General features: G+C 36.1%; 1 protein-coding gene across 5 annotated transcripts in view; it reads left to right on the top strand.

Moving 5' to 3' along the window:
* The window catches only part of EPS8 (epidermal growth factor receptor pathway substrate 8), a 193,485-nt gene that overhangs the window by 116,552 nt on the left and 53,101 nt on the right, over positions 1–23,832 (top strand). For 4 of the 5 annotated variants that reach the window (XM_023256800.2, XM_023256799.2, XM_045061439.1 and 1 more), the window contains 5 exons: positions 4,384–4,463; positions 6,352–6,428; positions 16,891–16,958; positions 18,303–18,464; positions 20,240–20,389. In XM_023256800.2, coding sequence (XP_023112568.2) covers positions 4,405–4,463; positions 6,352–6,428; positions 16,891–16,958; positions 18,303–18,464; positions 20,240–20,389 — 516 coding nt within the window. In that variant the 5' untranslated portion in view covers positions 4,384–4,404. Of the gene's footprint in view, positions 1–4,383; positions 4,464–6,351; positions 6,429–16,890; positions 16,959–18,302; positions 18,465–18,589; positions 18,968–20,239; positions 20,390–23,832 lie in introns of those variants that run through there. The other variant, XM_023256801.2, reaches the window with a different exon arrangement.

The following is a 23,832-nucleotide window of genomic DNA, read 5'->3' as shown; positions in this document are numbered from 1 at the left end:
GATTTCAGTTAAAATTCCTCATGTCACTTGTGAAATTTAATGGACACTTTTCTGAGAAATAGTTCAAGATCCAATCCAACCGCCATTTCTCCTAACCCAACCCCAGCATATGGTTCAGTGGGCAATAAAGAAAGGTTAAGACAATTTCTTCTGTCTCTGAATTTCATTCCCCTTCCTACCAAATTTTTATTTTTGTTGGAGGATTCCAACTAAATTGGAGGCTTACCCTCACCCCCCCCCCCAGTTTAATATGTATTTCATTATAATGGAAGAAATGCTAACGATCCAGGTAAATTTATGGGTATCACATGCTATTTACATGTGCATGAGCACTCAGAAGACCCACTTTTATAAACTTGACCTTGAACAACATGGGGGTTAGTGGCATGCCCCCCTCACAGTCGAAATTATTATATAACTTTTGACTTCCTCCAAACTGATCTATTCATAGCTAACTGTTGACTGGAAGAGACATGAATTTAATTACCCTGAAATCAAAGTAGAGATACCTCAAGATACTCTGTCAAGCATAAATAAACAAAAAATTAAAGAAAGTCTGTGATATTTTCTAAGAGAACAAGTTATTTCAAGGACAGCTCAGTCTACAGAGAGCTACTAGCCAGATTGGATAGGTGGTATTCTGACATTGAGTAATGACTACATACTCATTCAGCAATTTGAAAACTGATATTGTGTGTTAGCAAGAGTAAAGAAAAGGAAAGGGAATCTAAATATTTATTTATATTTGTGATCTTAACACTTTCTAATACCAAATTTAACTTTCTGGTTTTGCCATATTATAGATAGCTTCATTTATTTCTGCTTATGATGATTTTCACGGACTCCAACTACTCTGAAAACTTCAGTATTTAACATTTTTGGTGTGCTTAACTTAGGTCTTAAATTTACCACTTTTATCTTATACTTGCTGAAGAATGTTATTTTCTGTAGAAAAGAAGAAGAAAATTATAATAACTATGACTTATAAAAGTGTTTTTATAAGGAAAGTGAAGCTCTAATTTCACATCTGTAGAAGGTATTATGACAGTTTTAGTGTACCCTTTTAGTAGGATTAACTAGCTAACTTAATAGAGTTAACTGAATTTATGACATCTTTAAAGTGATAAAGTGTTTATCTCCTTAGTTTTGTTTTGCTTAATAGTTAATAAAAATGAAAACACCTATATTTTTTCTAGTAAGACTTGATGGTTCTTCTCAATTATATATATGATCTACATAGCTGTAATTTGGATATATCTTCTAGAAGCCTAAAGGAAAGCCAGGCATTTGTCATTGTTTCCTTTGTAAGGTGCGCACTCTAATTGCTATAGTTAAGGATTTGGAAACTCCATATTGCTGCATGAGCATCTGTGACAAGTGACAGTGTGATTGCCAAAGAGGAAAAGTTTCTATATTTAAAATCCAATTTAGCAAATTGACATTTTCTATTCCTGTTTCTAATATTCTCTTATTCTGACAGATCACTGTTTTAAACAAAACACAAACCACGCATTTATTTGACTGTCATGAAGAATTAAACATGAAAAGGATGAGATGCTGTGGCTATCACTTTTCATTAAACCAGCTGCTGTGGTTTTGAAATGCAAACCAGATCAAAATCAGTTCAAACCCTAGCGTTTAACTTATATACTGAATGAACCAGCTTGTTTTGAAAGCACACTTAAAAAAAAACTTAGAAGAAACTTACACATCCGTCATTTGATTTTTTCACTAGTGCTGTGAGTTAGAAGGATCCAAGAATTTTCTCTATTTTGCTGGTGAGAAAATTGAGACAGAGGCTTAATTGACTTGTGTAGTCTAGTCAGTGCCAGAATAGAGTTCCAGGCTTCTAACTGTGAATGAATGTGTCTGGCTATGGGCTCTAGATCTAGAATGTTATTCCAGGCCTCTGTCCTGGCCCACATTCTAGAATGTAACAGTTATGTGCTCTGTTCGGATCCTATAGGTTTATGAGAACCAATTGTGAAATACTTAAGAATTTTGTAAGCTGCTATAAAAGTATTGATAGCTTGAGATGAACCATAGTGGAAATATTCATACCATGGAAATCGGTAAGCAGTACAGATCAGGATTTAATTTTTCCCCAGAAAACTGGTTGACCTGTACACTATGCATTGCATCCAAGTATAAATTGGAGGAGAACAATAGCAGCAACAATAAAAACAGAATACAACAATGTAACATTAATGTAATGTAATTTTGTAAATGCAGTATTTATCTAGGGGAGAGGTCAGTATTTCTTTGTTCCTTAATTTAGAAATTTGCTTCTAAGCTGTGAATAAATATGTGCAGGACTGTTGGGAAAGCTTGAATTAAACTTGAGTGTTTTGAGGACCTCTATAAATTCTTAGTTATTCTTCAGGAGCTAGGTCAAGTCTCAGCCCTTCCCAAAATTATGGTAGTCGACCTGGCTTTTTCATTTAAAATAGGATTTTAAAGAGATTTAAAATGGAGCCTTATACATTGGGACTTATTTGTGTTTCATATGAATGATTTTATATCCTTAGGAATGCAATGCAGCCTTTCAAAAGTGGGACATGGACTTTCTTTTTTTTCTTCTCTTGAATAAATATTTAATTAACACTTATTCTATGCCTGGTATTGTTCCTGCTGCTTGAGAAACAGCAGTCATTAAACAAAAGTCTCTGCCCTTATGCAGCTTATAGTCTAGTGAAGAATCAGTCATTTAGTTAAACAAATGAAAAACTATAACTGTGATACATACTTTGAAAAATTGATTATAGTCTGAGAATGTCTAATAGTGGGCTTTTGTGTCTAGAAGGGAGGTCAGTTAAAGCTTCCCTGAGGGCATTGTGATTGAACTGAGATCTGAAGAATGAGAAAGAATTAATTTGAAGTTACTGATCATGAATACAAGTTCTTTATGTGGGCTTTTGATGGCTTCCTAATCTGAATTACATTCTCTTTAAAAATTTTTTTTTTCAACGTTTATTTATTTTTTTTGGGACAGAGAGAGACATAGCATGAACGGGGGAGGGGCAGAGAGAGAGAGGGAGACACAGAATCGGAAACAGGCTCCAGGCTCTGAGCCATCAGCCCAGAGCCTGACGCGGGGCTCGAACTCACGGACCGCGAGATCGTGACCTGGCTGAAGTCGGACGCTTAACCGACTGCGCCACCCAGGCGCCCCTACATTCTCTTTTAATATGCACCTCCATATCATCCTAAACTTTTCCTTTGTAATGGGAACATTCTGTAGTTTCGTATTTATTCACTAAGTGACTGTTTTTCCCACTAGAGTGTTGGCCTAGAGCTAGGACTGTTTTGTTCACCTTGGCAGTATCAGCCTTATTACCTGACACATAATAGTCACTCAGTAGTTATTAATTCTTCTGCTCCCGTTGCCTTTGTCTTATAATAAAGCTGGGACGTGCCCTCCCTACCTCTCAGTTATTGAGAAGACACGGTGATATAATGTCTACAAAAGTCAGAAAAATAAGATGAGACCCAAAATTGTTTAGTGTCACAGAACCTAGGAAGGACCAAGTATTCAGGAGAGAATAGAAATAAATCAGGTGTAGCAGTATTGTCTGGAAGCACAAAGAAAGAAAAGGCCGTTGGATTTAGCAGTAAGGAAGTTTTACTTATTCATCTTGTTGAGGGAATTTGTTCAATTTGTGAAACATATTAAAAATGTTTTCTGAAGTTAAATATCATTTGGTGTTGACTTTAAAAATTGCTTTCTCGTGAAAAGCGGAAGGAATATGTAAGTGGATACCTTCTTGGAAAAAAAAGGTGTATCCAAGTGTGTATGTATAAGATGTCAAATGTGCTTTGAGGGAAGGGAGAATAGAAGGAAGGGAGAAAGAAGAAAAGTAGATGCAGGAAAAAGTCTGGAGGAAATTGACAGACTGACTGTTAAACGGTTATCTTTAAATGGTAGGGCTCTGGGTGGTATTTTTCCCCTTTGTGCCTTTCTGTATTTTGTACTTCCCTGTATTTCTCAAGTTTTTTAATGTAATGAACCTGTATTACTTTCCTAATGAAACAATACACAAAGTAACATCTAAAACATCATAAAACTGACCTTTGATTATGAGTTTGAGCAGAATGTACAATTAAGCCTATATATGTAGAGCATTTGGAACTATATTTTAGATTTTTTCTTTTACTCACCTAAATTTGCTTATAATTCTAGTACATAATGTTAAATGCCAGTTGAATCTTTTTTTCTGTGTCCCTCTGTACCTCTGGTGCACGAGCTCTTTGAGGGTGGAGATCTTTATCTTCACATTTCTAACATCATCCTGGCAGTGACATGTATTTGTTGAATGAATAACTTGAAACTGAAATGTCTTGACCTTTTTATTACCTTTAATCTACGTACCTTTCTTTTTTCAGAACAGAGGAGTGAAAACCACAATGAATGGTCATATTTCTAATCATCCCAGTGGCTTTGGAATGTATCCATCTCAAATGAAGTAGGTTGGAAGATTTATATTTAATTTGTTGGGGTTCTTTTTGGATTTGATTTGGTGGCTTTGTTTTATGTTTCTAATGAAAGGACTAGCTAGCTCCACTTATTTATGTAGTTTATTCCTCATTAATATTTAATCTCTTTCTAATACTAAGGTATGATAGTATTAAAAGTTTACTGTGTCTAGTAAGAAAAAGATGGTAAAGTAACATCAACCTCAATGACAGTGATCAAATAGAAGACATTTTGTTCTAGGTATTTTATGTATTATTGTTTTCCATAGTTAAACATGTTCTTTGCTTCAGAGCTTTCAGTTTCTCTGGAGCATTCTACTATTTTGACTTATAAAGTATTGGCATTTGAGGAGAATTAAAGGTCTCTTAGTCCAGGCTGTCAGAATACTTATCACTACGTAAACCAAATAAAAAGACCAGACAAGCAGACAGAACTATCCCTGTGGCTTCAGGTATAATTTGAAATCACAACCCTGGCTTAAGTTGCCATCCCCTTATATATCATGGTTAATATTGTTGTTATTTTCTACTGGCCATTGTGGTATATAGTCATTTTTCAGAATTCACAGGTTACTCCCTTTGTAAAGAGTTATACTTCATCTTTTCTCTCTGTAAAGATTATTGCAAATCTCTTTATAATTGGCCAGTAAGAGACACCAGGCAAGTATTGTCAGGTGCCATGTTTACCTTGTCCATCAGTTATGCAAGCCAGAAAGTTTGACCACATTCTCAATTTTCCTCTTTCTTCTTACAACAAATGTCCATTTAATCGTGAATTTATAACATTTTCTTCTATTAGGGAACTCTTATTTCTGTCCCTTTCTTCTGTTCTTTCTATTCTAGCCCTACTTAAGGCCCTTTTTCCTACCGTAATTTGTGTAGCACCCTCTACGTGGTTACCTTGCCATTAGTTCTGGGATTATTTTCTTTAAAAATGTTTTTGATCATGTCACTTCCCTGTATTAATATACATACTCCATCTAGAGAATAAAAACTTAATTCTTATTTCTTAAGCCCTCTATCTGCCTTCTGTATGTCTGAAGCCATTCCTCTCTTCTATGCATACCCCACTAGATATTTTTTTTTTTTTCCCCTTGGACACCAGGCTTGTCTTTGAGCCAATTCCACATGCCTTTTCCTCACTTAATTCTCCACCCATCTGCAGAGCTTCTTTCCAAACTTTCATATTCTGCTGAAATGCCAACTTGGCGGTGAAGTGTTTTTGGACATCCTGATGAAATCTATTAGTGTTATCCAGATGTTACATTCTGTTGTAACTGTTTTACTTGTTCTATTAGCTGAACCTTGTCCCCTGCCATTATCCTTATTCTTCTAGATTTTAGGGTTTAATAAATGTTTACTGAATGAATTTTAAAAATTCAAATAATATGTTTACTTCACCTAACATATTAGTAGCAGGAGGCTAGAAATAGGGCAAAGTTGGTCAAATTTAATGATAAAGTGTTATTTTGCATTTTAAATTTTTATGAAAATAATGTCTGTTCCATTATAAATTGAGTCATTTAGTACTTTTTATAACTGGATCACTGCTCACAACTCGATTTAGTATGGCACTCTTAAACTCTTCTAAGATAGTTTCAACCTTATTGAATCTTCTTGGCTAAGATTCTGCCTTCAAGTTTAAGACATGGCTATAATTTACATCTACCTCAGTCTACATCAGGGTAGTGTCATTCATGTTCTGTTTCTTGACCAGGGCAGGATCTGGCTCATTTTGACGCCTAGGTATCATTAACTCTGTATGTTTTTAAAAAAACTCACGGTGATTATGGTACCTTGGAATTTTTATTTGTCATTTTGAATTTTTATTGCTTACTTTGGACTTTAACCCTGCACCATGACCATTTTTTATTACAGTGGCTACGGATCATCACCCACCTTTTCCCAAATGGACAGAGAACACGGTTCAAGAACAAGTGCAAAGGCCCTCTATGGTATGTTTGTTTATTTGGTGAGGTATAATTCTATTTCCAACCACATTTCACAAACGAGGTTTTCGAAGTTATAATTTGAATCCATGCCTCGTTTATATTAATTGGAGTGAAGTAGTGAGAGATAAGGATTGTTTAAAAAAGAGTTTTTATAAAGGCTACTAAAGCTGTGACTTCTGCTTACTGTCATATAATTTAAAGCCACAGGCAAAATGTATTATAGTGTTTTCTAAGGAGTCTTTTATATGGCGTCAGTGCCTTAGATGGATTTCCTGGCCAATTATTTGTGATATGATTGTTGATCTTCATGACTGATCCATTTGATTGTAGGCTGACAGTTGACAGGACTTCTTCCTTATAGCTCTTGAACTTTTGGGTAGCACTATAGTATGAGGAACAGTCCTTACATTATTTCTCTCTGCACTACAAAACCAGCAGGCTTTCTCCCTGATTCTTCTTTAACTTCCCTTGTCCTCTCTAGATTGTCTCATATGTAAATAATATATTTTTTAACTTAGGTATAAAATAGAAGTCATTACTAAGAAGAAATTGAAGACTCCTGACATATACTACATGTGTTTAGGAATGCATTGTTTTCACAGGGTCTGTCTGGGCTTTTAATATTGTACAATAAAGAATAAGAACAGTATTATGTCCTAGTAGTTGTGAATAGTAGATCCAGAGAATATATTCAACAAATATGTATTTTATAATTAATATGTGCTCAGAACAGAGCTAGTAATATATGGTTCTTGACTTTAAGAGACTTGCAGTCTAGACAATGACTTGAAAGAACTGAAAAAGAAGGGTTTTTTTTTTTTTTTGCCTTTTTGGTTTTTTCAAAAATAAAATAATGAATTCCTTCAGTCTTTTATTTCTAGGTAGGTAGTCTGGGTACTTCTGTGAGCCAGGCCAAGGTCTTCATAGTGTCTGTTTCCATGACCATTCAGTCATTCCAAAGATGAATAAGACACATATTCATTATGCATTATTTTGGTGAGGTTAGGTTAGTAAATGCATCATTATAATAAAGAACTAAATAAGCTTGGATGGCAGCGTGTGAGGTGCAGTGGGGGTGGTCACTTCTATCCATGGGTAGGGGCGGTAGTCAGAAGAGATTTCATAGAAGACTGAGCCTTGAGCTAAAGTCTGAAATGTAAGTAGTATGCTCCAGGCGTTTGGGAGGCTGGAGAGTACCATAAACAGCAGTATGAGTCCTTTATAAACTCGACTGTAAGTTCTGTGAAATTGGGCTATATCTGCCTTGTTTACTTTGGGATTCCCTAAGCATAACACAGGGGCTGATGTATAATTTATGCTCAGTAAAATACTGGCAGAATGAATGTCATGAATGTATGAACTGCGAACAGTTTGGTCTTAACTGGAGGGTGCAAGGTGTTACATTGGGAAATAAGATTAGAAAAATAAACATGGGCCACAGTAGGAACAATCATACTAAGGAAGTTGAGCATTGTTTATGGGGAATGACTAGTCACTGAAGTTTTTTAGTCAGAGGAAAAATAGTTCTGTTGTCTTGGGTCACTCTCATAGCAGTATTGAGAATGGATATGATGAGTATGGATGGAAACAGCTTAAGTCAGACATCTAAACAATAGCCTTGAGACTTGTTAAGGAGAAAGAGTATTATTGATCATCTCACAAATACTGTAGATCCAAAAGTCTGTTCTCAGCTAAGAAAGGGATAAAGGATAAAAAAGTGGAATTCACCTCAAATTTTAATGTTTATTTTGTGTTAGGAGCACCTTCATAAAAGTGTAGATCTGGGGATTGAAAATCTTCAGGTTTAATCAGTGAATTTCTGTGAATCAAGAATTTCTGTGTTTTACATATAGAGAAAGCTGAGGCTCCTTTCTAAGGTGAGGTGATTGTCAAAGTCACATAACTTTAAAAATCTTGATTGTGAGAAAATGTGACAACTTTGTGTAGTGTGACAAAAATGAACAGTGTATAGGTAAAACAGAGGACATAAAGAGAGGGAAAGAATGGAGGAAATCCAAGAGTCAAAGAAGAAAGAAGACTTAGCAAATGTGTTTGGCTTAGAAGTAAGCAGGTTTTAAGTTTCTTGAAGTTACAGATGATGTTTCATTCCTCCTGGTATCTAATCCTCACCCCTCCCTCCCAAAAGGGGCTCTCAGTCCAATGCCCATGGAATGAATGGAATGAATGACAGGGAAGAAATATGTTCAGATTTTGAACGATCTTTTTCAGTAAATAAGTTGGAGTTCCAGCTCTAGCTAGTTAATATAGAATGGTTAGCCTCCCAGTTTCAACTTTTTTTTTTTTTTTAATGGGAGGTGGTAAAGGAGAGGTTTGTAATGTAGTTTGTCACAATGTATGCATTTTCTTAACAATTTTTCTTTTCACAATGATTAAACCAGTTGAGTAAATCAAGAGTTCATTTCTTTTGTGGATGGTACACGAACTTCTTTGGGATGTGACAATACTATTTAGTGCACTGGAACATGAGTCTTACAGTAATGACCGTTGTTTTTCATACACCGGCCACAGGTTAGGTACTGCATCTAGAGTTTCATGCAGCTTGTCTTTCTCATGAGAACACTTTTCAGATCTGACACCATAATGTGCCTCCTAGACTGATTCAGTAACTCAGGAACTTCTGTCTCAAGAGAGGCATCATGGGTTTTGGAGGCCAAGCAGTTTGGGGCTGAATCATGGCATTTCTACCAAAGCACTGCCAGTTTGAGCAGATGATTTTACCTGTTGGCCCCCGTTTCTTCATCTATAAAATAGAAATGATAATATTGTGGTAATAAGTTTATATGAGGAAACAGAAGTAACGAGTCTGTCATGGCATCGAGGGGGAATGTAGGAGAGTTATTTTTTGTCCTGTGTCCTGGGTGCTCAGATTAGTCAAGGCCCTCAAATTTGATGTTTTGATGTCATACATACAGTATATAATTACAGTGAAACTTGGACAGGATCAAGTGGTAATCTTCACCATATTTTTAAGCTTATATTCCAGATATTACCAGAAATATTTTTTATAAATCCTGTAAGTGTATTGTCAATTATAGAATTATGATGATAAATTTTGATTTTTTTGGATATGTGAAATTTTATTCAAGGAAAGTAGTTAAAATATACTTCAGTGTAATATCCCTGTTTTGCCATTTCTTCATTATGATATAAGAAATTTCAGAGCCAGTATGTGAGAAGCTCTGCATCACTAAAGTCCCTGACAACATAAATAAACAGAAAATAAATATTAATTTCATTCTCCTCCACATACCGCATGACGGTAACATTTCATTTGGCTAGTGTTATCAGGGAATTGAAAATTTTGTAGATATGTACAGTTTGTAGTTAGCCTGCTTGTCAAAGTCTTTAAGCACTAAAATTTAATATCATTTTTAAGGGACGTACTTGTAAAATATATTAAACATTCCCTTCTATCAGGGGGTGGTGCCTATAATCTCTTGTCGATGATTCGGAGGGTCATCAATGCACACTAGCTTGTGTACTGTCGTGTGTTCAGAAGCTCTATTCTTCACCTTTACGCCAAATCATTCAAAATTGTTTCCCTTTTGAATATCTGTGGCTGCTTTTTCTGTGCGTCTGTGTACCATACCCGTCACTTTTCCCTGTTGTTAATGTGCCTTCTTCTAACATTGCTTCTGATATGTATGGGCTGATCAGCTAGATAGAATATCTTTATTTTTTTTTATATATATGAAATTTATTGACAAATTGGTTTCCATACAACACCCAGTGCTCATCCCAAAAGGTGCCCTCCTCAATACCCATCACCCACCCTCTCCTCCCTCCCACCCCCCATCAACCCTCAGTTTGTGCTCAGTTTTTAACAGTCTCTTATGCTTTGGCTCTCTCCCACTCTAACCTCTTTTTTTTTTTTTTCCTTCCCCTCCCCCATGGGTTCCTGTTAAGTTTCTCAGGATCCACATAAGAGTGAAACCATATGGTATCTGTCTTTCTCTGTATGGCTTATTTCACTTAGCATCACACTCTCCAGTTCCATCCACGTTGCTACAAAAGGCCATATTTCATTTTTTCTCATTGCCACGTAATATTCCATTGTGTATATAAAACACAATTTCTTTATCCATTCATCAGTTGATGGACATTTAGGCTCTTTCCATAATTTGGCTATTGTTGAGAGTGTTGCTATGAACATTGGGGTACAAGTGTCCCTATGCATCAGTACTCCTGTATCCCTTGGATAAATTCCTAGCAGTGCTATTGCTGGGTCATAGGGTAGGTCTATTTTTAATTTTCTGAGGAACCTCCACACTGCTTTCCAGAGCGGCTGCACCAATTTGCATTCCCACCAACAGTGCAAGAGGGTTCCCGTTTCTCCACATCCTCTCCAGCATCTAGAGTCTCCTGATTTGTTCATTTTGGCCACTCTGACTGGCGTGAGGTGATACCTGAGTGTGGTTTTGATTTGTATTTCCCTGATAAGGAGCGACGCTGAACATCTTTTCATGTGCCTGTTGGCCATCCGGATGTCTTCTTTAGAGAAGTGTCTATTCATGTTTTCTGCCCATTTCTTCACTGGGTTATTTGTTTTTCGGGTGTGGAGTTTGGTGAGCTCTTTATAGATTTTGGATACTAGCCCTTTGTCCGATATGTCATTTGCGAATATCTTTTCCCATTCCGTTGGTTGCCTTTTAGTTTTGTTGGTTGTTTCCTTTGCTGTGCAGAAGCTTTTTATCTTCATAAGGTCCCAGTAATTCACTTTTGCTTTTAATTCCCTTGCCTTTGGGGATGTGTCGAGTAAGAGATTGCTACGGCTGAGGTCAGAGAGGTCTTTTCCTGCTTTCTCCTCTAAGGTTTTGATGGTTTCCTGTCTCACATTGAGGTCCTTTATCCATTTTGAGTTTATTTTTGTGAATGGTGTGAGAAAGTGGTCTAGTTTCAACCTTCTGCATGTTGCTGTCCAGTTCTCCCAGCACCATTTGTTAAAGAGGCTGTCTTTTTTCCATTGGATGTTCTTTCCTGCTTTGTCAAAGATGAGTTGGCCATACGTTTGTGGGTCTAGTTCTGGGGTTTCTATTCTATTCCATTGGTCTATGTGTCTGTTTTTGTGCCAGATAGAATATCTTTAGTAGAGTAAGTAGATTCTGAATGGGGAGTTGAGTCTTGTTAAAGTCTACATATTAAAATGTTCAAGTTTCGATGTGTCGACGTCGTGACATCTCTCCTGCCCTTCAGAGGACTTCTTTAAGTGTGGGCTCTGCTGTGTTCTGAATAGCTGAACTTCCTAGAAAAGTAACTTTTCTTTAAGTTAGATATTGCTGAATTTGTAATATAGCCATTTATAATAATCAGGTATTTAAAGTCATCCTCTATCCAGAAAAACTCAAGTTTCACAGAATCATCAGTTAGCAATATTTTGTTGTCATTACCAACATTTATAGTAATTTTAAGATTTGTATTGTTGGAGTCCAAGTAGTACTGGATAAGTATGATAGACGGGCACCCTCTTAAGTTTCATTCTAGCCTTCAGTGTGAACTTTTTTGCAAAGATAGCAAGGAGGAAAATATATTTGTGTTTTTCCTATTTTTCTTTTTTCTTCTCCAGGAGGTACTGGTAAGAATTGAATGTAAGTAGTCTGTAAAGCGTATGGCTTCTGTATAATTGACTTTACTGTAAACTTTTCTGTATCTTTGCATAGCACTTGCCTTCTCTTTCTCATAGCAAGATTTCTGAATATAGCACTTGTCTTAATAGATATATACCCCACATATTTTACTTTTTGTACCTATCTTTCTTCTCTTCCTGTCCCTTTCTAGGAGTTAGTCTCTTTGTGTAACTGTCACAATTGAAGCCCAAGCAATCTCTTACACATTCAGGTGGCATTCACGAATTAAAGCCCATTTCTCTTTTCTCCACATGCATCACTTACAGCGTGTATTTTACTTGGAGAAAACGTTTAAATATTCTTTTTTAAGAATGATTTTCTTTTAATTCTTATGAACCACATGGCTCATGATTATATATTATCAGGAAGTTGGGCAATTAAGAGTCAAAATTCGGGGCGCCTGGGTGGCGCAGTCGGTTAGGCTTCCGACTTCAGCCAGGTCACGATCTCGCGGTCCGTGAGTTCGAGCCCCGCGTCAGGCTCTGGGCTGATGGCTCAGAGCCTGGAGCCTGTTTCTGATTCTGTGTCTCCCTCTCTCTCTGCCCCTCCCCCGTTCATGCTCTGTCTCTCTCTGTCCCAAAAATAAATTAAAAAAAAAAAAAAAAAAAAAGAGTCAAAATTCAGTTCCGTAGAGTGTGCTGGGGCTTCACCTTATCTGAAAAATTTAAACTTCTTTTCTCCTCATGGGACAAACCAGGAAAATTCATTCTTAAATAATGCAGTTTTATGAAAATGACCTTTTTTTTGTTTTTAGTTACTTTTTTTAAATGTTTATTTTTGAGAGAGATGGACAGAGCGCGAGTAGGGGAAGGGACAGAGAGAGAGGGAGACGCAGAATCTGAAGCAGGCTCCAGGCTGTCAGCACAGAGCGCACCGTGGGGCTCGAACCCACAAACTGTGAGATCATGACCTGACCCGAAGTCGGATGCTTAACCGACTGAGCCACCCAGGGGCCCCACTCAGCAGCTGCTTCTGTGTTACATTTTTTTTATTTTTAATTGCAAAATCCTTACTTTCTAAGATATGCTTTATTTTTGGAAAAGAAAATAAAATTTTCTGGATATTAGCGCTTATAAATTTTGCTGTGTATATAAACAGCAATACAGACAAAAGGGAATTGCATTTAAATATTCAGACCTGCATGTTGTTATAGTTGCCATTGTACTAATTGAAGAGTTAAATGAAACCTACCTGTTTTTTTTTTTTAATTGAGACTTGTAGTTTTAGGCTCATAGCAAAATTGAGTGGAAGATACAGAGATTTCCTATCTGTCATCCCGCATATGCATAGCCCTCCACTGTCAACAGCCCCCACCAGAGTGGTGCGTTTGTTACTATTGATGAACCTATATTAATATATCCTAATCAATGTCTTATGCAACCTGAATTTAATGTTCCTGATCTGCAAGTTGATTATCACATAATAGCTTGATAATGCTAAAAAAATCTGTAAAAACATATCAACTCAATAATGCTAAAAAAAAGCCTGTAAAGAATTTTTATCATTGGTCACTGAATTCACCTAATTCTGTTTCTGTGGGTTTGTATGTTCTGTTCTGCGGTGTAAAAGCAAGTGAGAAAAGCAGTAAAACCACAACCATTGGTACTACAATCAAGTAGTTTATTCCTAGCTTTAATTGATTCAGACTGAGAAAGTTAAGGAGACAGAAACTGAGGCTTTTATATTGGGAGTTGAGCAGCCTATAATATGAGAAACCCAAAACTCTGCTGCCAGATTTATTCATTTATTATTTAATGTACTATTTGGCTGTACAATCTTGGCTGTCCATTAGAATTGCCATTTATAAATCCCAGTGCCCAAATTGCACCCTAGACCAGCTACGTTAGAATCTCTAGCAAGGCATTATTTTTCAAAGTTCATTCTAGTGTGCGGCCAGGGATGAAAACCACTGTTAAAGTGGGGAACATCATTAGAGGCTTTGTCTGGAGTATCATTGAGACTTTATTTAGACTTCTCATACTTTTTTAAGGCTTTTGGTGAGATTTTCAGCTTAGGAGCATGATTACTATTTATGACTGTATTTGAGAGTACATATGATTCTCATAAAAAAAGAAATGTACCATAATTGCCTCTTAGGAACCTTCTTTCAGAATTTCCTATTAAAATGTTAATATTAACCTTTATTTATTCATCGACTTAAATCATTGGAACTACTAGTTTGTTTATAAATCCATTTCGTGGCATTTATATATTTTTAGGGTCTTTAAAAGGTAATTTCTTATAACACATACATCTTATTTATTGTGTAACATTGGAGAGAAAGCAGTTTAAGAATTTCTAAAATGGATTTTCCATGTGGAATATTCGAAATAACATCTATCTTCCAGGCAATCAGAGTGATCAGTTAATGTCATGTTTTTGTTTGTTTTTACAAATATCATCGAATAGTCAGTGTTTTTCTATTGTACTTATAAAATAAGCTTCTATGGGATTAAAAAACTATGTTAGAAAATTAGGGAGAACAAATTCTTACTACTTCATAATGAGAAACTTGAATTACAAAACACGCCATTGGGCTTCACTTAGCTGAAAGACTCAGTGAAGCATTTGAATGTCCTGGGGTTGCCATATCACAACTGGATACCATGGCAACCATTGCCATTTCTTTTGCTGTCTAGGTCAGACCACAGGAAACAGAACCACCTTCATGTTCTGAGTCTGCCATAGAGAGTTGTGCTAGAAAATGATAAACTAGTGATTCTGAAATAGTGATTCTTTCTTTCTTTCTTTCTTTCTTTCTTTCTTTCTTTCTTTCTTTCTTTCTTTCTTTCTTTCTTTCTTTCTTAAATATAATTTATTGTCAAGTTGGCTAACATACAGTATATACAGTGTGCTCTTGGTTTTGGGGGTAGATTCCCATGATTCATCACTTAACATACAACACTATTTAGAAATAGTAATTATTTCTGGGGCACCTGGGTGGCGCAGTTGGTTAAGCGTCCAACTTTGGCTCAGGTCATGATCTCACGGTTTGTGGGTTTGAGCCCCACATCGAACTCTGTGCTGGAGCCTGGAACTGAGCCTCCAGCTCAGAGCCTGGAGCCTGCTTCGGATTCTGTCTCCCTTTCTCTCTGCCCCCCCCCCCCCCCGCTCATACTGTCTCTGTGTCTCTCAAAAATAAATAAACATTAAAAAACATTTTTTAGTTAAAAAAAAAAGAAATAGTAATTATTTCTAAAAGTGCTTTTGTCAGAAATGTTCCTCAGTTACATATTGTATTTCAGTGGTTCTCCTGAGAACAGTTATCTATTTGTTAATATCTCACCTTGATTAATTCTCAGCTAAGAATCAGAAGAATCATGGTTGTTTCTTTTCTTGATAAGTAGACTATAGTCATGTAAGTGAAGGTTATGTTTTGTCTATTGGAGTAGAAAATTTAAGGTGAAACCAGATCTTTCTTTTTGATCACATTGTTTTGGTAGGAACGGATGGATCATACTTCTTCAGGTCATCATCCAAACAAAAAAAGAAAGGTAGCAGATACTGAATTTTGTAGTGTGTCTGTTTCTGTTAAGTAACTTTAATGCTGCAAAAACAAAAATAGAGTATATCAGAATAATATCAGACTGATGTAATATAAAGGACATAGGTATTTTTCATCTCAGTTTCAGATAAATATAAATGAAAAGATAATTACTTTCATATATATTATGAAATAAGAATTTATCAAAGTTTTAAAAAAATTCTGTTAACATTCTTGATCTGTATATGTGCTTTATATTTTGTACTTGGTTTGAGTTCATGTTCAGCAGAACTTTTCAACCTCTGAAGTTGTAGGAAGGTCTAGAGGTTTCATATCAACTGAAAGAAACATATTTATATTTGAAAAACAATCGGATATCAGGAAAGTTAAGGGGTGTGTGCGTGTGTGTGTGCATGTGTGTGCGTGCGTGTGTGTGGATATTAGTACTGTAGGAGTTTTGAGGTTTGATCTTATTTAACCCTTTTATTTTACAATAAGAGTGCTGAGGTCCAGAGCTAAGCACCTTGCTCAAATTCAGTGTCCTGCTTAGTGACGGAGCCAAAGCTAGAGTCAATAATCTCCTGGTTCCTACTTAGGGTTCTTTTTCATCATAGCATTCTGCTTTAGGAAAAATAGGGCAACTCTGAATTTACAAATAAGCAAGTTCCTTGATTAGAAAGTAACATGTACAAAATATTTTATATTTTATTTTGGTTTTGCAGCATTATACAAAAGAAAATAAAGGTTTATTTTTGCTTTTTAAATAGTGTGGTGTGGTAACTTTCCACCTGACTTTCTTGTATTTTCTAACAGCTGATATCTACAGTTTTGAGCATCATGTTTGTTTGTTCTGTAGCTGTGTGGAGACTGTTAAAGTTTAATGGCACTCGGTATGATTGAGTCATGTTTTGAATCTCCTCTGACACTCTCCATAGTTTGGATGTTGTGAAAGGAGATGTTCCTTGTCGTGGCCATTATTTTGATAATATAGTCTAACTCACAGAATACAGTATCTGTGACAGTATTTGCAATTCTGTTGTGTTCTCAACACATTAAAAAATGAGAGTTATAAGCCAGTTTTCGTCTTTTTTTGCCAAAGAGTAGGTATCTGATTAATAAAGCCCTTAATTAAATAACTCTTTTTAAATAAGCTTTCTGGTGGCTTATTCATTTAATGTGAATAATGAGTGTTTTCAGATACACCACACAACAGTGACTTGTTAGCTGCTATACTTATATGTGAGCTAGACTGGTTTTAGAGATGGCCACAAGGCCCTGGTACACAAACTTTAGCCTCTTAGTGGGTACATAATGGCTTTTTCAACTTCTCTTTCAGAACAAAGGAAGAGTTATGCCCGGGACAGTGTCAGCAGCGTGTCCGACACATCCCAATACCGTGTTGAGGTAAGATGTTTTGATGTTTGCTAAAATGTAGAATGAACCTTGAGGGACATACAAATTTGGTAGTAAAATCAGAATTATGTTTTATTGTATTCCTATGATGTACTATGAATTGTGTTCATCTTTTTTCTTTTAGAGTTTTGCAAAATTTAGATGTAAAATATCAAAGTATCTTGTTAGTCTGGGGTCTATTTTCATAGAGAGTAAATTAAAATAACTACTCATTTATTATTGCCAGCCTTGTTTTGGTTAAAAACAGGACAAAGGCTTCTATTTTATATTATAGAATCTTGAACTTATGCCTTTGGTGGTTTCACAGAGTGGTTTGGTTTTATTTTTAATTTTACCTAAAGTCATTAGTAGTCCTATTTAAACAGTGTTTTCTTATTAGTTTCCTGTGTTGTTATCTGTTAAGCTATATTTGCTCTTGAGTGGAATCTATTTAGTGACTTTTGTTTGTAATAGAAAATATTTAAGTAGGGAGTAAATTTTAAATTGCTCTTATTTTCAGTTTTCTACCCATAGCAAGCATGCTTAATTAGATTTAAAGTTTTATTTAAGGGCATGTGTGAGTGGCTCAGTTGGTTAAGTCTTCTACTCTCAATCTCGGCTCAGGTCATGATTTCACAGTTCGTGGGATCTAGCCCTGCATCAGGCTCTGTGCTGACAGCCTGGAGCCTGCTTGGGATTCTCTCTCCCTCTGTCTCTGCCCCTCCCTCCCTCCCTCCCTCCCTCCCTCCCTCTCTCTCTCTCCCTCCCTCCCTCCCTCCCTCCCTCCCTCCCTCCCTCCCTCCCTTCCTTTCTCCTCCTCCTCCGCCTCCACCTCTGCCTCCACTTCCTTCTTCTTCTTCTCTCTCTCTCTCTCTCTCTCAAAAATAAGTAAACTTTAAAATTTTGTTTCAGTTCAATGAAGACTTTGACAGTTGTTATAGTAGTAGTCAACTACTTCTCTCATTTATCAACGTCTGTAGTTTTCCACCTGCAGTGTAGCTTCCCTGCTGGTATTCAGCACTTAAGTAACCAAAATGAAATAAAATGGGAGGGATTGGTTTTAAGAGAATGTTATTTAAGCTGTTTGGAATTTATGTTATGTTTATGTAGCTTGACATGGCTCAGTATTAAGCAGATTTGGGTATTTTATGACTCAAGGCACTGTTGCCTCTATTCAACAAAACCTGGCTTGACTTTATTATCTCAGTAAGATAGCCATGAAGTTGTAGGTGCTTGTGTTGGTTCCTCACCACTCTACTCACCGACTTCAATGAGGTTACCATTGTTTTCTTTTGGAAAACGTGTACTAAGAGACTGTGAGCATTATATATATTTTTCCTTTTTGTCAATCATAAGCACTTGACTACCTTTGTTCTGGATCGGAAAGATGCAATGATAACTGTGGATGATGGAATAAGGAAGCTGAAATTGCTTGATGCCAAGGGCAAAGTGTGGACTCAAGATATGATTCTTCAAGTGGATGACAGAGCTGTGAGCCTGATTGACTTAGAATCAAAGGTAAGTTTGTAAAATTTGGACTATTTTACTTGTAAGAAAGTTCCACAGGTATTTACATTTACAAGCAGGTCATACTGTATAAAAGTGGATGAAAGTTGGATAAAATAAAATATTTTGTCAGTGATTTGAAAGAAGAAGTATAATACTGCATACACATCATGCACAAAATCAGTTCCTGAAACTAAAGATCAGGGATCCCTGTTCTGTTGTTTTATTTAAACCACAAACGATGAGATGAAGGAAGTGACAAAAACAATTCAGAGCACTGAAGCAAGGCCCCCACTGGGCCTTTATGACATCTATCAATGACTTGCTAGGCCAAACCATATGCCAGGAAATGAGTGACCTGGGATGACGAGGTGTGTCTGTGTGTACGTATTCACTTCTCCCCAGCCATGTAGCAGGCACCTTTATTTCACACTAGGCTGGCGGGTAAGATGCTGGAGCTCCTGAAACAGCACTTTTCTGAGCCCCATCATTTAAGAAGCACTTGAGTTGAGAAGGTAAGGAATACAACTGTTGTAATCATTTTAGCGTATTCTGTCTGATGGGACTTGGAGTACAATTTGCCCTTTCTTTCACCAGTCACATCCATCGTACCCTGTGAGAAAATAGCAACTGAGTGCCTCTCCGATCCTCATGGTTTCAAGTAATTCTAGGGAAGGGATATTATTTAATTAACCTTTGCAAAGAAAGAAAATTTGTTATTTCCCTGGTACTCTGAGAAATTGCATTTTATTCTGATGGAGCCAGTATTTCTTGTTTTGCCTTCGCTGGATGTCAGGGAATCAGAATTTAGAATGAATCTATGGTGTGATATATGTGTATATGTGCCACCTGTAATAAAAGTTGATGCTTTTTATTTTTATTTTTATTAATTTATTTTTATTTATCGGAGATATTGTATTTTCTTTACTTAAAAAAATCACTGTTTTCCCATCATTACCCACTTAGTATTTGTATAAAGGCATTAGTCTAACAATAGACACTTTAAATTTATCTCATGAAATTCAGAATTCTGATTGTGAACAGAAAGTTCATTTGTTTAAGAAATAATTATTTAATCTATCAGTATTTTATTTAGTGGGCTATTTATAGGTTAAAGAGTATTCACTTTTATACTACCGAACATCTTAATCACTTTGAAGAATATATGTTTTTAGTGAGATCCTTTTGGCCCAGCTGTTTGATATTTTGGGCTGGAATAAATAAATATAGATATTTTTAATCTTTTCATCTGAGAGATTCATTGAAATAAAAAAATTTACAAATGATGTATTATTTGTAGCCCCACATTTATGATCACAGAAGATAGAGACTTCTGTGTATGACTGAGTATTACTGTTCAATGTTCAAGTAAAAAAAAATTCTGACACTAGATAGCCAGAGGGGGAAAAATACCATGTAAGATGGGGAATAATCTTGGAAAGAGGCCTCAGTTTACTTCTTTTTCTCTTAAAGGATCATCTCCACTCCATAACCTAAGGAAGTCAATATTACTAAGTTCAGTATTTCTTCTGTTTATTAAGAAGATAACTGCATTCCTCTGCTAAATATTTCCTTTTTCTTGTTTTTTCTCCCACTCACCTGGCCCCACCTTGTTTTCTGCTGTCACCTTGTATCTACTCATCCTCTCCATCCTAGGTGTTTACTTGTATTCACTGTCAGTATGATTTACACACTTTAAAACTGATGTGTACAGTGCCAAGAGGTCTTTGTGGAATCAATTATATTTATACGATAAAAATTAAGACAAGTTTTTACTTTGTTTATAGAATGAACTAGAGAATTTTCCTTTAAACACAATCCAGCACTGCCAAGCTGTGATGCATTCCTGTAACTATGATTCAGTTCTTGCCCTGGTGTGCAAAGAGCCAACTCAGAACAAGCCAGATCTTCATCTTTTCCAATGTGATGAGATTAAGGTAAATGAATGGTGTATTTTTTTTTCCCCTCTGAGTAGATGTTCTGACAGCTTTTGGATTATCTACTGCAGTCATATGACTGGTGGATTTTTAGTTTCTTAGGATTTTGTAAGGAAAACAAATACCTTAGTATGTTCCTGAGGGTTTCCAGGAAATAAAGAGGAGATAGAGTGGTGAAAGAAAGAAAGACACAGAGAGAGAGAGAGAGAGAGAGAGAGAGAGAGAGAGAGAGAGAGAGAGAGAGAAAGAAAGAAAGGAAGGAAGGAAGGAAGGAAGGAAGGAAGGAAGGAAGGAAGGAAGGAAGGAAGGAAGGAAGGAAGGAGATGCATTCTACTTATTAAAAAAAAGCAGGCATATATAATATATTAAATTCTTCATTGAGTTACTTGGACTTATAATTAAAAATTGATTCTTCAAGAATCATACTTCATGGACAGTAAGTAATCATATCATCTTATTTTATTCTGCACTAAACATGGATTATTGCGATGAAACACTTAGACACTTCCCATGATATAAAGTTAATTTTAATTATGTGTCTTGAATCATTGCTCAAGATATGTAATCCCCAAGTGGTAATGTGAAAGTGGTTAAGCACAGTTACCTGTAAAAACATGCTATATCCTTAAGATTTGTATTTCAAAGTACACTGTAATTTTCAAATGATTATAACTTGCAGTGCTTTGTTGGACATTAGAAATTATCATCAACCTTGATATCTTTATTTCATGAGTTTATTTCTCCAAAAGGGAAATCATTTTGGGTTGAGTTGATTGGTGCTTTGTCAAGGCAGTGATTTATCACTTTGATTTTATATTATAAAACATACAGGTAATTTTTATCTTATAAAGAAGTGCTGGGAGATTAGCATAAAGTGTCACTTGATCTTTTCTGTATTTTTTGACATGATAGATAAATTAGACTGTCATCAGGATATTTTATAATTTTCTTTTTCTTAAATTTATGTTTAGATGACTTTCTAAAAACCTTACTTGAACTGTGGCATTAGGTAGATTACATATGTGATGCTCATCAAAATTTTATACAGTACCTTTTGAAAGTCATAAAGGGCATTAAGAATTTTGCAAGGTTAGGGGCACCTCAGTGGTTCCGTTGGTTAAGTTTCCTATTCTTCATTTCAGCTCAGGTCACGATTTCACTGTTTGTGAGTTCAAGCCCTGCATCAGGCTCTGCACTGACAGCACAGAGCCTGCTTGGGATTCTCTCTCCCTGTCTCTGCCCTTCCCTCTCTTCCTCTCTCTCAAAATAAATAAACAAAAAAAATGTGCAAGGTTAGATTTGTTAAGTATGAAATTAGTATGAAAGTGTATATTTTCTCTGGAAAAATGAAATTATAATGAAATAAAATTAAAATATTTTGAAAACAGAGGACTAAGCTAAAAGACATGTTAAATCTGGTGTTTGCCTCAGTGTTTTATTTTTTATTTTTTATTTTTTTATTTTTTATTTTTTTGCCTCAGTGTTTTAAAACTTACCCTGAAACTAATAGTTACTGTGCTGAGTAGAGTTTCTGAATTTCAATTCTGAGGATAAAGGACTTATTTTATCTGATAGGGGATGGTGGTATTGAGGAGTCTGAAACATTTACTGAATTATTGTTTTATGTAACTAAAAGCTCAAGTACCATATATGCAGCTATATGTTTTTACTCATTAGTGCCATATTCTCCATGAGGCCATTTTTTCCTTGAGACATTGAAAATATAAACACAATGAAGTATGATGTGGTTTCTTTTATATGGGTCATGTTGCAACATCACTTTTGAGTTATAAAGTTTCTTTTTATTTTTTTCAAGTTTCTTTATTAGAGGATTTTAAACAATGCTTCTGCCCACTTCTGTAGTAAAATTTTTCTTAGAAATATGATATCCCCTCCCCAAAAAGAAATATGATAGTCCCCCTCGTAGGAAATTCAGGGTTCCTGGGCATCTTCAGTTTTTTAAATTAATTAATTAATTATTAATTAATTAACAATTATTCACCTTTTTGAGACAGAGAGAGACAGAGCACGAGTGGGGGAGGAGCAGAGAGAGAGGGAGACACAGAATCTGAAGCAAGCTCCAGGCTCTGAGCTGTCAGCACAGAGCCCGATGCGGGACTTGAACTCACTGACTGTGAGATCATGACCTGAGCTGAAGTCAGACGCTTAACCAACTAAACCACCTGGGCGCTCCAATAATTTATTAATTTTTTAAATTTACATCCAAGTTAGTTAGCATATAGTGCAACAATGATATCAGGAGTAGATTCCTTAATGCCCCTTACGCATTTAGCCCATTCCCCCTCCCACAACCCCTCCAGCAACCCTCTGTTTATTCTCTGTATTTAAGAGTCTCTTATATTTTGCCCTCCTCCCTGTTTTTATATTATTTTTGCTTCCCTTCCCTTATGTTAATCTGTTTTGTATCTTAAAATCCTCATATGAGTGAAGTCATATGATATGTCTTTCTCTGACAAATTTCGCTTAGCATAATACCCTCTAGTTCCATCCATGTAGTTGCAAATGGCAAGATTTCATTCTTTTTGATGGCTGAGTAATAACTCCATTGTATATATATACCACATCTTCTGTATCCATTCATCTATCGATGGACATTTGGTCTCTTCCCATATTTTGGCTATTGTCAATAGTGCTGCTTTAAATATTGGGGTGCCTGTGCCCTTTCAAAACAGCATACCTGTGTCCCTTCGATAAATACCTAGTAGTGCCAATGCTGAGTCATAGGATAGTTCTATTTTTAATTTTTTGAGGAACCTCCATACTGTTTTCCGGAGTGGCTGCACCTGTTTGCATTCCCACCAGCAGTGCAAAAGAGATCCTCTTTCTCCACATCCTCGCCAACATCTGTTGTTGCCTGAGTTGTTAATGTTGGCCATTCTGACGGGTGTGAGGTGGTATCTCATTGTAGTTTTGATTTGTATTTCCCTGATGATGAGTGATGTTGAGCATTTTTTCATGTATCAGTTGGCCATCTGGATGTCTTCTTTGGAGAAGGGTCTATTCATGTCTTTTGTTCATTTCTTCACTGAATTCTTTGTTTTTTGGGGTGAGTTTGATAAGTTCTTTATAGATTTTGGATACTAACCCTTTTTCTGATATGTTGTTTGCAAACATCTCCCATTCTGTCAGTTGCCTTTTAGTTTTGCTGATTGTTTCCTTCGCTGTGCAGAAGCCTTTTATTTTGATGATGTCCCAATAGTTCATTTTTGCTTTTGTTTCCCTTGCCTCCAGAGACGTGTTGAGTAAGAAGTTGTTGCAGCCGAGGTCAAAGAGGTTTTTGCCTGCTTTCTTTTTGAGGATTTTGATGGCTTCCTGTCTTATGTTGAGGTCTTTCATCCATTTTGAGTTTATTTTTGTGTATGGTGTAAGACAGTGGTCCAGGTTCATTTTTCTGCATGTCGTTGTTCAGTTTTCCCAGCACC

Source organism: Felis catus, chromosome B4 (genome assembly GCF_018350175.1).
Source record: "Felis catus isolate Fca126 chromosome B4, F.catus_Fca126_mat1.0, whole genome shotgun sequence".
Taxonomy (NCBI): domain Eukaryota; kingdom Metazoa; phylum Chordata; class Mammalia; order Carnivora; family Felidae; genus Felis; species Felis catus.
This window is presented reverse-complemented; position numbering and strand designations above follow the sequence as displayed.